The sequence below is a fragment of the Stegostoma tigrinum genome, chromosome 21, assembly GCF_030684315.1.
Source record: "Stegostoma tigrinum isolate sSteTig4 chromosome 21, sSteTig4.hap1, whole genome shotgun sequence".
NCBI classification, from domain to species: Eukaryota; Metazoa; Chordata; class Chondrichthyes; order Orectolobiformes; family Stegostomatidae; genus Stegostoma; species Stegostoma tigrinum.
Window position 1 is genome coordinate 13,036,163 of NC_081374.1, and position 14,598 is coordinate 13,050,760.

General features: G+C 39.7%; 1 protein-coding gene across 2 annotated transcripts in view; it reads right to left on the reverse strand.

Moving 5' to 3' along the window:
* nucks1a (nuclear casein kinase and cyclin-dependent kinase substrate 1a) overlaps positions 1 to 14,204 on the reverse strand; it is a 36,655-nt gene extending 22,451 nt beyond the window's left edge. Inside the window, exons 1-5 of one of the 2 annotated variants that reach the window (XM_048553164.2) lie at positions 13,760 to 14,204; positions 11,796 to 11,839; positions 4,137 to 4,242; positions 3,560 to 3,642; positions 2,260 to 2,403 (exon numbers count right to left, since the gene is read on the reverse strand). In XM_048553164.2, coding sequence (XP_048409121.1) covers positions 2,260 to 2,403; positions 3,560 to 3,642; positions 4,137 to 4,242; positions 11,796 to 11,839; positions 13,760 to 13,776 — 394 coding nt within the window. In that variant the 5' untranslated portion in view covers positions 13,777 to 14,204. The remainder of the gene's footprint in view (positions 1 to 2,259; positions 2,404 to 3,559; positions 3,643 to 4,136; positions 4,243 to 11,795; positions 11,840 to 13,759) is intronic. The other variant, XM_048553163.2, reaches the window with a different exon arrangement.
* Between the last annotated feature and the right edge of the window lie 394 nt (positions 14,205 to 14,598).

Below are 14,598 nucleotides of genomic sequence, written 5' to 3' on the forward strand. Positions count from 1 at the left end.
TAAGATAATACCTTTGCTTCCTAACACTGGTAATGCTCACATGAAGTCAATCAAAAAAAGTGCTTCCATAGTTTTTAGAAGACCCAAAATTAACTTTAAAAAATGGTACGTATGCTAGAATGTGAATGCACTTCTGGAAAATTCCAGATTCAATACTTTATTTGCAGTGTGTTAATTAATCCCAATCAATAGCAGCACTGGTTTTGGTTCCATGGGCTTGGAAGCTTAGGGGAAAATTAAAATGAAACTAGAGTAAAGCTCTATTTGAGTCTCTATTAACCATTACTAGAGATTGCACACATGTATAACACAGTGCAGTCTGATGCTGCCATCAGCCGATGTGCTTAAAGCCCAGCTTGAAACACTTATCTCAGCGAATGGTTTTTCAGCTAACATATTGGCACCAGTGGACCGTACCCAGCACAAGACACCAACTGCAGAGTGGGAGGGCATAGAAAGATAAAATTGAGGGGCAATGGGATAAAATGGGGAGGAAGAGAGAACACTAAAACTGGAAGATACATACCTGGGACACATCTATAGGTAAGTACTTACCATACGGGAGTACTTACTATAATGACCTTCTTTAAAACAGAAGTTGTTTGGAGACTGGAGTTATCCTTTAAGCAGCAATTCCGGGAACCCAGAAAGAAGAAAAAAATGCCGCATTGCCAAAAATTATTATACACACAAAAGTTGAGTATAAATGATTTTTGTCATTTGACTAATTTCTTTGAAAATATTATATTTGCTTACAATTACTCTTGGGCACCTGTCCTGGAAATCACGCACAGAGCTCGGTTCTAACCAACACCTTTGGAAACTTGATTATATTCCCACCCAATAGCTTATAAAAAGTCTGAACAAGTACAGTAAAACAAGACCAATGATGCAATTTTCAAAGCTTTCTCATAAGTCAATGAACGGCAAACTGACATGAGTGTCTCGGATATGCCCCTAAATACAGCCAAGTGTTCCTCTGCATGTCTTAAATGTTGTGCAATTACTGTGAACTACTAGTTATAAAACAGGTAGCTCTGTGCAGCAGAGCAAAGCATGGTGACACTCCTGTGCACACAATTCCACAATACACACAGGACGCCTGCTCAACAGTGGCACTTAAAATTCTATGCTTGAGTCAGCCAAAAAAAGGTTGTTCTCAAATTGCTGCCAGTTGAAAGAAGCACTGACCAGGACTGTGGGAGCTCAACTCTAACTGTTTCAGGGTTATAGCCAGAACAAGAGAAAAATCATCAGACAAGACACCAATCACAGGCAATAAACATTTTTCTTTAGAAAGGATTTATTCATTTGTTAAGCCTTATGACAGCTTACATGCAGATCACTTTATAGTAACGTATACGTGGAACTCTTCACCATTGCAAGCCACCAGCCCCTACACCCACAAACAACCTGAAACTCCAGATCTATGTTATGGTATCAGAGATCAGATTCCAAATGTGGGAGCGCTGAGAGATGTAAAGATACCTTGTCCTAATGTTTGTCCACTGATTCCTGGATAAATATGGATTCAGGACAAAAGATAATGTTAAAAAACTTTGCTGTGGTGATCAGCACAGGTTTTTGACTCCTGCATACAGAAGGAAGGGGTAATGGGCAAAATGTGAAAGGATAAGAACAGAAAATTAAAATCAGGGAAACTGTAGTGTTGACAGTTTTAAAACTGATCTTGAATTGCAGAATTAAACATGCAGCATCATTGAGCCTCAAAGACCATGCAGATCCCAGGTCTCATCTCTGAATCTGCATGGAATTTACTGACTGTGGTTAGTATCCTAGGACTAGGACAAAAGAAATCAAAGGGCTTCTGCTTGATGTCTGAATAGGAAGCATTTACTAGCAGGTTCACGGCGAGGTAAGGACAGGATTTATAACAAATTTGAGTCAAGCTCTCACCTAACAAATTTGCTCACGTATAAGGCTGTAATTTTCTATAATAGGCTTCCATCTGCAATATAAGTGAACAGAACTATAAATCCAGACATCGTGAAAAGTGCCCTTTCACCAAAACACTGTGCAGTTTCTTAGCTCAAACTGCACTTCACAAGAATCAAGTGATAGCATTCCACATTAACCCACCTGTAGCCTTTGCCCTGGATTTTTGGGATCCTTTCCCTTTGTGGCCTTTGTTCTTCCCTCCTGTCATTTTTTCATCGGAGTTCTCAGACATCACTACTAATTTCAATCTCTTCATAATAACCCATTTTCTCCCAAGCTTAAACAGGAGATGTAACTTACCTTCAGCTGCTTTCCTCGGCTTTTTGGGAATCCGTTTCTCTTTCTTCTCTGCTTTAGTCTTTTTTCCTTTTTTGCCCTTTTTCTTTGAAGTTTCATAATCACTATCACCATGGTCGAAATCTTCTTCGCTACCCATGTCTTCATCTGAAATTAAATTATAAAACATTCTCATGAAAAGTAAACTGGACCGCTAATGTTTTCATAAAATGTATCTCCAGGCACATCATGCCAGACTGGCAGAAAAACACCTCATCAAGTAATCCTCAAACAGAAACTAAGGCAACGCCTAAGTAGGTGGAGTAGAGGAAGGCAAAAGTAGAGGCAAATAATTGTAGAACTCATTCTGTCCTGCAGCTACAGATCCACCAAATACATGCGACTGGAACAATTTAATAATGTCAACTGCAGTGGCAGAAATTAATTACTTTAAACAAATTCTAAATTAGAACATATCTGGCCAACTGACTTGCATGTATATGAACTGAAATGAAATCTTTACTTGGTGACTGGAAAGTGAAATACTACTCCCCAATGTTGGCGGCATTTCAACACACCATTTCTGAAACCTCTATCCTGTGCTGCCAACAGGAACGAATCAAGAAGGGAAAGTAGATCTCTGTGCTATTTATTGACTGTTACGTGATTGAAAGATACACTACTACTACTTGTCAGTTCAAAGTCACGTTATATTGTTCATGCACTGGGCAAATTGCAAGACCCATCCTCACTCAAGGCTTGAAAATAGTTTGAGAAACACACAAAACAAAAGAAGTATCCGCAGACACAATTAATCATCCACAAAGATAAAGTTGAGTTGTCGACTGAGATGTAAAAAGAAAAGCAATGAAGGTGTGAGAGAAAAAAGTTAAACTATTAACATGGAAACACTGCCTCTGAAATGTTCCTTCACTTGACTCCAAAATTTAAAATTCACCAGATGAAAGCATCATACTTTGTTTAAGCTATTGTCAATTTCTTTGCTTTTTAAAAAATTATTTTTCTTCCAAGTTTCTTCAGCCTGTTTGCTATAAACCAGCAGCTAAGGCTGACTGTATACCTTAGTGGGGAGGAAAACGTTGTTCCATTATTTGAACAGGAGTGTTCCATACGCCAAAGACTTTATACTACAAAGTCGCATCATCAGCTGATTGAATTTTGAACAACATGTAGGCAAGTTTGCTTCCAGGAACAATCAAAAACCTGGAAATGCAGAGCTACGAGACATACAGCTACACTTACATTAGGTTGCTTCCTTCGGTCTGACTTTTAACCTGTACCATACAGTTTAATGTAAACCCACCAGGTGAATGGGATGCCTCCTTCTTGGATAGGGCAATGGCAGCTTTCAGGTCCTTCTCATACAGCTTGTCGTCTGATTCCTCACTGCCAAATAAATGAAAATTCATGTTACGAGGCGTACATACAGATTTCACCGATAACTATGAATAGCTACAATATCAGAGTTGAAGATAGGAATTCAAGTATTGCGCCAACAAATCCTTAACGCACCCATGAATAAAAGTTCCATACTGCAAATAAAATTAATTCTGGTTAATGACATCCATCTATTCAACATATAGTTTTGTTTTTGGCCATGAAAGATCTAGGGAGGACAAGCTACGCATCAGCCAAGGACTGGCTTGCTGGAGACGAATATAGGTACGTCTCAGAGATGAATCAACACGTTTACAATAGCACTTTCGTCCTGTAGCAAGAAATCACAAACTACAGTTTAGCACCTTCTACTTCTGAAACTAAACTGAAGCTAATATTCTACACCAAGCAATGCACCCACACAAATCAATCCCTTAGAAATTAACAAAATGTAAAAGGTTACACAAAAACTTGGACACTGAAGGAGTTGTAACAAATATTACCTTTCATCTCTTGCATTTTTTGCAGGCTTTCGTTTGTTTTTGCTTTCTCTGGGAGATGCTCGTGCTCTCTTAGCAGGAGGGGGTGAATCTCTTCCATATGCTTCATCTGCAAATAGAGATTCTGATTAATTCACTACTTTTCCAACTCTCTACATCTACAAACAGAATGATGCAATTTACCAAACTGGGGAAGAAGGTAAAAATCCTATTAGACAAGGCCATGAGAGAACATCCAGAAAGGAAGTGTACTCCAAAGCTTCACATCTAATTATTTGCTACCCAAAACATTTATGACTATGCTACAGAACCTAAAGATGATATATAATACATCTGTCAAGATGTAGCATTTTGGAAATTTGTGCAAGCCGCGACAAACTATCAAAAGGCTGCACATCACGTAAGTATAAGATAAAGAAAATGAGTTATTTGCCATATCGGCAAGATCTTGGTCTTGGAAATTTCAAGTGTCTAACGCAGCGTGGAGGTAAAATTTGCTACAAGTCAATGTCAGTCTCACAGGAATTGCAGAAAACACTCAAATTATCAGAAAAATACAAAAAAAGTGAATAGGAATGAGAAGATGTGAAAGAAAAAATAACTTAAAAAAGGTGAGAAACAAATTGCCAGAAAATTCAAAACTGGGTTGAATCAAAAATGATTAGTTTTTAGTAATCCATCATCATGTGAAAAAAATCAAACCACAGTAAGACGAGCCCAAAATCAGTCCAAGGATGGTTTAATTTTTTACGACCCTATTGCTATTTAATAAAATAGGTTACAATTACAAGCAAGGATTAATAATTATGTTAGCCTGGATGCTGTTGGTCAATTTTCACTTTTGAAAAATTATTCTTCCCTTAATGGTACCAAATGATACTAGGGTATCATTTCATAGTGTGCAAAACTCCTTGTAAACTCAATGACGACATCTTGCCCTTAAATGACCCACATAACACACACAAAAATGTAATAGGATACTCGTAAGAACAAAGAATCCAGGCAATACTGCCCTCTTTATTTATGGACTGGCAATGAACTACTGCCTCTTTCAGCACAACTTGGTAGAGGTCAACTTAACTCAGCAAAATTCAAACCGAGAATCTGACAAATGAATAACAGCACCCATCTGAACTTTTGCAGTGGGAATAAGGAGATTAACTGCAATCACCTTTATGGAGCAAGTCAAACTGCAAGTTTGAGTGTACACAGAAAATGTCACTTATACTCAGCAGATCAGTCAGCATACATGGGGAAAGCAGAATTAACTTTTCAGATTGATGAACCTTCACCGGAGTCAGTTCTGATAAGGGGGCGGGAGGAAGCAACTTTACATGCCAACTGTCTCTCTCCATAGATGTGGCCTGCCCAGAATACTTTTGGTATATTTTGCTTTGTCAGTTTCCAGCAGTGCCTGTATTTTCTTTCTGTTGGCATTGTAGTAATTTCTCATGTCTGCATGCGCACAGTAAAATTTCCAGAAGCTGTCCAGTTTATCTGCTTTGTAAATGCAGATTTAAAGGACATGTAGAATGCGAAGATATTTGGTATATCCACTACGCTTGCAACAAGTTAGGGCAGGTACAAGTGACATTTTGCAGTGGCATTTCTTAATTACAAAACCACCTCAGAAGATGAAAATTTAAATTTTACAATTGTGCAGGCTCGTTGCTTCAGAATCTAATTAGAGATTCTTAAAAAAAAGGTTTTATTTAAAAAATGTTTCTGTTTCCACCTTTCTTCTTTACTTTTTATATGAATGGTTTTGGTGATATTAATTTTGGTTAGTCTTAAGACCTCCTGGTTTTGACTGTGCACGTAAGGTGAAGATTCTTGCCTGTTCTCTATCTCTCCTGAGAGAGTTGTGTGTTGAATTTAATGCTCTGGAAAGAACGTCTAAAAAATTTTAAGCCATTGCTCAAAAGCCCACAAAGAGAGTCTGTGGGCAGCCGAAAAGACAATGAACAATGATTCTGTGCCAGTGACCGCAATATCTAGGCCCCTTATGTACCACTGTAATGAGCCGCTTGTGCAACTCAGAATTAAAAATTGGAATGAAACACAAGATAACAAAATGTTTTCAGAGGTGAAAATCAATCCAAGGCCTGAAGTGTATCACTGCTTTGAGTCAGTTTTGCACTGGATCATTCATTATCACATGAAAAAAAAACTTACCAGAAGAAATTTAGTTGCACTGCACCAATCAAGCTGGATAATAATAAAGTAGATCAAAATAAGCACGTCTTATCCGAACAGAAATTTTCAAACATACGTCACAACTCAAAACCACCACATAGATCAGTCCAACATTTCATTTTATATAAATAAACATGTTCAACTCAGCTCGTAAAATGTTAAACTGAAAAAGTGGGTTTGTTTAGATCATTACCAATCCTGTCTTGTCAACATAAATTTGGACAGGTTTGCCATTAATCTTCATTCTACTTAGCCTGATTGCACTTCATTGAAATCTAGTCAACTAGGATCACCACACTGTAGAGACTGCTCAAACACACAGAACAATTATGATCATAATAGGCCGAGAAGACCCTAAAATAAGAAAGGTGTCATAGGATTACCACTAGCTATAAAGACTGCAGTCAGTGAATACAAAAGGTCCATGGTAGTAAGAGTAGTATCATCAGACATTTATAGGTTAAAGCCATACAATCTTGAGTGCATTAGTATCTGACATCTAAATGTTTGGTGTCTGAAGTATAACATTTCAGCACAGTAGTAAAGGAGTACTACATTGTCCTGTGCTATTTTCTCAGATAAACTATTTGGATGTTAAGTAAACAAAAAGCCCCATTTTTTTGTTGGACTCAACCTTCATTTGTCTGTAGACCTGCTTTCTATTCCTCAAGTTTTCATAACGCTTTTGTTGTCTTGTCTTAATTTGCTTGTGGGATGTGAGCATCACTGGCTGGCCAGCATTTACCATCCATTTGCAGTTACCCTTGGAGGTGGTGAGCTGTGTTCTTAAACGCTGCAGTCCATGTGCTGCAAGTAACCTCACAACGCCCTTAGGAGAGGGAATTCCAGGATTCTGAACAAGCAATACTGAAGGAATGGCAATTATTTCCAGGTCAGGATGGTGAGTGACTTGGAAGGTAATTTACAGGTGGGACACAGCCCTTGACCTTCTAGGTGGAAGCGGTCATGGGTTTGGTGATTTTCTGTAATGCATCTTGGAGACAGTACATACTGCTGCAATAGATCATCAGATGGAGTGGATGCGTGCCAATCAGGTGGGCCGCTTTGTCCTGAATCATGTCAAACTTCTTGAGTGTTGTTAGGCCTGCACTCATCCAGGCAACTATTCCATCACACTCCTGATTTGTGTGTTGTAGTTAGTGGGCAGCTTTTGAGGAGTCAGGAGGTGACAGTATTCAAGTACACTCTGCCCTTGCAATTTAGCAGCTCCTGGCCATTCTCATTGTAGGTTTTTCTATCTGGAAACTTTAGACTGGTACAAACCACAGGTGTAGTTGACGATGGTTTTAAGGGAAGACAAGCCCACTGTAGTCCGTCTTCATTCAGCAACACTAAGTTGGCTGTCAGGCACTGAATGAGAAGGCCTTTACAAGGTCCTCAACTCTAATCACATTACTAGGCCGAAGAAGATAAGCAACGGTTTGTCTAATAGTCATCAGTTTTGGTGTTGACATTCTAGCAATCCTTTGTTCAAACAATGACAGATTTGCATTTCCAAGAATAAGACTGATTGCAAGAAAAATACAGTAGAGTTTTAATGGTGGTTAATAGATGCAAAATATTACATGGGCTGTTTGGTGATGGTGGAAGCAGAAAAATGCTCAGTTGTGTGTTACAGCACTTTAGGATATAGAAAGAAAAACAAAAAAACTGAGACTATCAATCGCAGTAACTACGAAAGGTATGCCCCTGTGGTCACTGCTGAGATTTTCCAAAGTCTCCTCCCAATGGCTTGAGAGCTCCTTCTGAAATCTTAATGAGGATTTCATCCATTAAGAGGCACAGTGGAGGTTTTAACAGCAAGACAAATTCAAGACCATGCAAACAGCAGTAGCAACCTCTATATATGGTCTTCTTCAACTCCAAAAAAGCAGCACTGGACTCTCAACTGGGAGGGATTACGATCAATCTCCTTAAATCTATCACCATTCTCCGCATGCTGCATAATAACATGCAAGCTATGATCCCCATAACAACCAGCTCATTGTCTAAAAGTCTGCAATGTAAAATTATAGAATCTCTGCAGTGTGGAAGCAGGCCGTTTGGCCACCGAGTCCACACTGAACCTCTGAGCTGCCCACCCCATAACTCTGTATTTCCAATGGCTAACCAACCTAGCCTATGCATCTATGGACACTATGAGCAATTTAGCATGGCCAATCCACCTGAACTGTACATCTCTGGACTATGGGAGGAAACCAGAGCCCCCAGGGGAAACTCATACAGACACGGGAAGTACGTGCAAGCTCCACACAGTCACCCGAGGGTGGAATCAAACCTGGGTCCCTGGTGCTGTGAGGCAGCAGTGCTAACCACTGAGCCACCGTGCCACCCACATGGGTATCAGAGAGGCAGTCAAATTACAACAGACACCACAAATCCTTGAGAGATCAGCAACACCTTCACAAAATCCTGCAAATTCAGTGGTATGATAAATGCTCCAACGTCAGTGTTCCTTCTCTGGTCAACATCCCTCGCACAGGAGCATTGTTGTCAATCAGCTCTGCTGGGCAGGCCACATCTTCTGTGTGACTGATGTGAAACTTGCAAAACAGTTCTGCACTTTGAGCTTTGTCCCAGCGAGCTGTTAACAAGAGGGTGGAGAAAAGGCTTCAAGGGCAATCTTAAAGGTCTTCCTGAAAAAGCACAACATCACCAGTGTTTCACAGGAATTTCTCCCCGAAGATTACTCAAACTGAAGAAGCTTCAATGAAGCTGCCACCTTTATGAGCATATCCAACAGGCACAGGTGGAGGCTGAATTCAAAGAGCGATAGTGTGCAAAAATCCAAGCACCCCAACCACCCACCTTTTCAAACACAGGCTGCCCCACTTTTGGCTAGGTACACATATCCAGCTTTTCATGTTTGTCACTTCAGGATCCACAACACGATTGGGAGAAAATCGTCAAAATCAAAGATCATGCGAAGAATTCTCTTGCTGTTCCCTGAAGGGTGGCATAGCATGGCCAACATCTAAAGCTCAATGAACAACACACTTTCATCCTTTAGATGTTTTTTGTACCTTGCAATAGTGGTAATGCCCAGTTCTTCAAAACATCCAGCAGATGCAATCAGCTTATATAAATGCCCGAATAAACTGATGCTTATAATAAATGACATGGGAATTGCACACTGCAGAAATTTAAACTTCCAGAATTTGTCAACAGAGTTTGTGGTAAAGATGAACAGAAACTTCTTGCCTCACCACAAAAATTATGACACATTACTGCCTTTTTAAAACCTATGCTTTACTCAATTACTACAAAATCAACATATCATTGCACAAACTATGTTCTTCAACCTTCAATTGCCAACATTTAAGCTAATTTAAAAATTCTTCTTTTCAGAAATACCTGCTAAAACGCCAATGTGGGCCATTTTTGACATTGTCTGTGGAGTGTAAAAGTTATGAAATACAAACCAGACAGCGCCAGATTTGACTCTGTATTTGTGCTTAATTTCAGCAGGAGAGTTGACATGATGGCTCAATGATTAGCATTGCTGCCTCACAGCTCCAGTGACCCAGGTTCAAATCCAGTTTTGGGCAACTGTCTGTGTGGAGTTGGCACATCCTACATGCATCTGCGTGAGTTTCCTCCCACAGTCCAAAGATGTGCAGGTTAGGTGGACTGGCCATGCTACATTGTCCCATAGTGTTAAGGGATGTGGAGATTATAGGGGCACGGGTCAGTGTAAACTTGTTGGGCCAAAGGGCCTGTTTCCACACTGTAGGGTTTCTATGGTCTTCTACGATCTAATGCCTGCCCTGGAAAAACATAAATACACCTGGGAATTTTGTGCTTACCCTTGACAGGTCAAATCAAGTTTGTCTTGCCCACAAAACCTTATTCCTCCTAAACTGCTGACCATTCAACTTTTCCTCCAGGGTCCTATTACAAGATAGACATCCATTTTCTGTTCTAACATGCAGTTTCGTTCATGTTCAAATCCACAATTAATCATTATTCTTCTCATAAACCCCACTTTTGACAAATAACTGCAAGCTTGCATTTCATCTTCAACCTCTAAAAACTTCTGAAGGTACTTTTGGTTCCCAAGTTCATCACCATATTTCCTGAAACTCTGCAACTGAATCCCTCAGATCAGATTTTAAATTCTGCTAATTTGATCTTAAGGTTACAAAAGATATCTTATGTGTGACTATGGTAAACTACTCCTACAGATGCTCCTCAAATTTTCTGCAGCCACTAATGACCACATCATCCTCATTTAATGCCCCTTCTCCTTCATCCAGATGATTTGGGCTGTCCTCATCCAATTCCACTGTTCTCCGACTAAAATTTGAACAATAACAATCTACAATGGCTTCTCTTCTCATGCCTACATTATTGCTCTGGCATTCTCCAAGAATCTATGCCTAGCCTAAAGCCATTTCTCATTGCATGCTGACCCTTAACAGCATCAAAAACTGAATATCAGGTTCCACGCATACGGTGACAACATCCACCAGAACTTTACCACCATCTTTCTCTACTGTCTAATCTATCTTAGGTTTTATTTGATTTCAAGAACTATTAGCATAAACATACCAACTAAATATCAGGGAAACCAAAGCCACCATTGTTGAACCCACTTCAAGCTAGGTTTCTTTACCACCAATTCCAGGCTTTGGCCTGTCAACCCTGAAGGCAAATCAGATCGTGTACTACCTTGTTGTTATATCTGGCCAAGAGATGAACATCTAATCACATGGCTGCTTCATGCAGACCACCTACTTCAACACCTGCAGCTTCTGCATGTGCTCTTCTATTCACAACCATGCCTTTATAACTGCTAGATTGGTCTATACAAATGCTATTCTGTCTACCTTCCCACTTTTCACCTTCCTTAAGCTCAAGTCCATCTGAAAGGCTGCTGCTCATACACAGAACCATTAAAAGATACAATATGAATTAGGGGCATTAAGGAATCAGGAGTTTTAAAAAAATTCACAAGACAGGTGCCAAGTCCTGTTCATCCATTAAAAGTCTGGTGATGTCTCAACTTTGCAAATTTCACCATTGTTTCAAAATCCATCCATTGCTGCACCCTTTCACTTTCACCAAAGAATTTGGAGGTCTAATTCAGTCTTGTGTATCCCTGTTTTATTTGTTCCATTACTGGTGACTGTGCCTTAAGTAAAAGGCTCAATTATCTACCCAAACCTCTCCATCTCTCTCTCTCCTTCATCAAGACTCTTCAAGCGTTTGGTCGGTATTTCTTAATGTCAAAGTTTGTTTGATAATGCTTCTGTGAAGCTCTTTGGCACTACCACTTTAAATAAGAAGCTGCTAAATAAATGCAAGTACTTGTTTGGGAAGTTGGTGCCTAGGGGGTAGAGTGTGACATGAAAAAATACAATTAAAAAAACTCTTGAAACCAGTAATTTATAAAGTCACAAGACAAGCCACTTAAAATTACCTGATGTCATGTATAGTACATACCATCAGAGTCTTCAAACTGTGAGTAGTCAATGACCTTCCTATTCCTGAGAAAAACAGAAAATAGTTAATTTTGTATTATAATGTTCTTGTGAAGTCCCATAAGATGTCCTATTACTTTAGGAGATGGGAAACAAATTAGTTTTAAAACGGTAAATGCATGCTTCCACACTAAGCGATTCACGTACATTCACACAAGAATACTGAAGAAACTTAGCAGGTCAGGCAGTATCGGTGGAAAGAAACAAAGATACGGTATGACTTCTTCAGTCCTGAAGAGACATGATGGAATTTCTGAAGAATGATGTAAGCCCAACATGTCAGCTTTCCTGCTCAGCCTGCTGTGTTCATCTAGCTCTACACCTTGTTATGACACAAAACATTTATTGTTTGTCTCTCCATGGATGTTGCGAGGCTTGCAGAGTTTCTCCAACATTTTGCTCTTAATCAAAAGTATAAAAAAGTGTGGTGAAATAAAGTTTAAAGTTAAAAATTTTGAAGGCATGATCATTGCTCAAGTGCCACTACTTCAATGACAATGAATAATAATGATACATCTATACAAAAATTTGGCATCCTCATACTTCCTAGCTTTCTGCTGCACAGTAATACTTGCATTCTTGTAGGATTAGGAAGGGATGGTGATGGGAATTAGTATCAGGGTGAAGAGCAGGATTAAAGCACTTCCAGATCAAGTCTAAAATCCTCTTGAAGAAGTCTTTCTATTCACACATTGAATTCTAAAAGGTCTTGTCATTAGCATTGTCCAAAAATAGGACCTACAAGGACGAATGCAAAAGAAAACACTAGATGATAGATCAGAATAAAAAGTCAGCCAGATGATCTCATTCAAACATTAACTCTATTGCATTCACCTTAAGTGCTGCCAGATATGTGGGCTAGTTTCCAGTATTTTCTCTTGTTATTTACGCAAAATGATTTTCAGCAAAAATTAAAATGATTGTTAGATTTTAATGAATATGGATGTCGAGAAGGAAAGCAACATTTTCCATTTGCATTCTAAACAGTTCCGAAACTGAATGGATCTAGAACTATGGCTGCTATCCTTTCTGTTAAAATATACCTGCTCATTTCCAGTCATACAACTTGAGCTGAAAGGGTCACTACAACCAGAAATGCACATTTAAATGACTTAAAACAAAAAAGTTTGCCATGATAGCTCCTCAGGTACCTTGTTAAGTGCACGAGATAATGGGATCACTTGAAAGACCTAAGTTTCCTATTTACTTCACAATCAGAACAACTTATTTGGAATGCAGCCACAGCGTGAGCCCACTTGTTCCCTCAACTTCCCAGAAACCACATGTCTTTTACAGGACACAATTCAAAATGGAGATCCAGATGTTGACTTTGCTGAATAAATCTTAGATGGAATTAAACGAGTTTTAAAAAAAGGAACCGCACACGTGCCTTTAAAAGCATACTCCGTAACGCGTATGCAAATACGTTTCGTATACACCAAGGTATACATCATATTAGTGTAAAACATGGAATCCCTTAAATTAATCTGAACGATTCAATGCACAGGATAGATAAAAGGCAATAATTTAAATCGGATTTCAAAATTCAGCTGTTGTACTACAACGCGAGGACGAACGGTAGTATATTATAGTAATAGATAAGGGGGCGGGGTGTCATAAGGGACGGGAAAGGGGGCCACTTTATGGTTTTAATCCAGGGATCAAAATGAACGCTATAAAAATATTTTTTAAGAAGGTCAAGGTAAAGACAAACATGCACATTTTCAATGTATATTTTAAACAAAACACGGACAAAAATAAAACGATGGTAGGAAGCGAAAAGGAGCAAATAAATGACAGGAAGGTCGCCCTTGGAAGCGTAGACACACTTTAAGAAATGAATTCCTGGGCGATCTTTCAAGAAAAGACAAATTCGGACCGAGTCCCAACACCCCCACCTTGAATGTAAATGCTGCACATACGAACCTGACAGGTCTCGACATCTCTTCGGCGGGAACCAGGGGGTTTTCGAGGAATAAAACCAGAGAATATATTTCTCTCCCGTTTTCTCTTCAAATCAATCGTAACAGATATTAAAAAAACAAGAAAAGAGAGAAAAAAAAATCCGCAGGCCTCAGGCTTCAGCGCACGGGCGGACAACCAATTACAAACCCCCTCCCCCTTTCTTATAATGTATGTGTGTATATATTTTTTTAAATGTTTAAAAAAAACGAAAATGAGTGGAAACAAAATTGCGCTTTTTGCAAAACCAAAAGCCCAGCGCCTGAACCCGTTGCTGTTATGACTTGTTGTTTGAAACAGACCTGTATTTAAAGACAGGGAGTAAATATGACTGAATTCCCTCAGTAAATGGACAACTAGGAGATAAAAGAGCAAAATACTTCCAGGGCAACCTAACTCGCTGCGCACCCCCCCCCCCCAACTAAACATAGTCCCGCCCCTTCCCCTCCTACCCATTGGCCGGCCCACGGCCAGCCGCGCTGTCATTGGCCCGTTTGAAAATCAACCCACCTGTCGATTGGACAGAAGGCCTGCCCATCGGGAGCCGTTGGTGGTAAGGGGCGGGGCAGGCAAACACGTTCGGTTGCAGCTCCACCGCGCCAGCGAATGCCGATATTTCATATCGGTAGATTCGAAGGGGAAACGTGCCAAGAGAGCCGACAAATCCAGGGAGAAATCGCCTGTGAAATTTTTACTGCGGTGGGGATTGTGTTCGTGCAGTCTGTTATGCTTCTTTAGAAAAAAAATGGTTAAGCGGTAATGTATTCAAGTTGGGAGGCTTGCGATTTCGCGGCGACAGATTC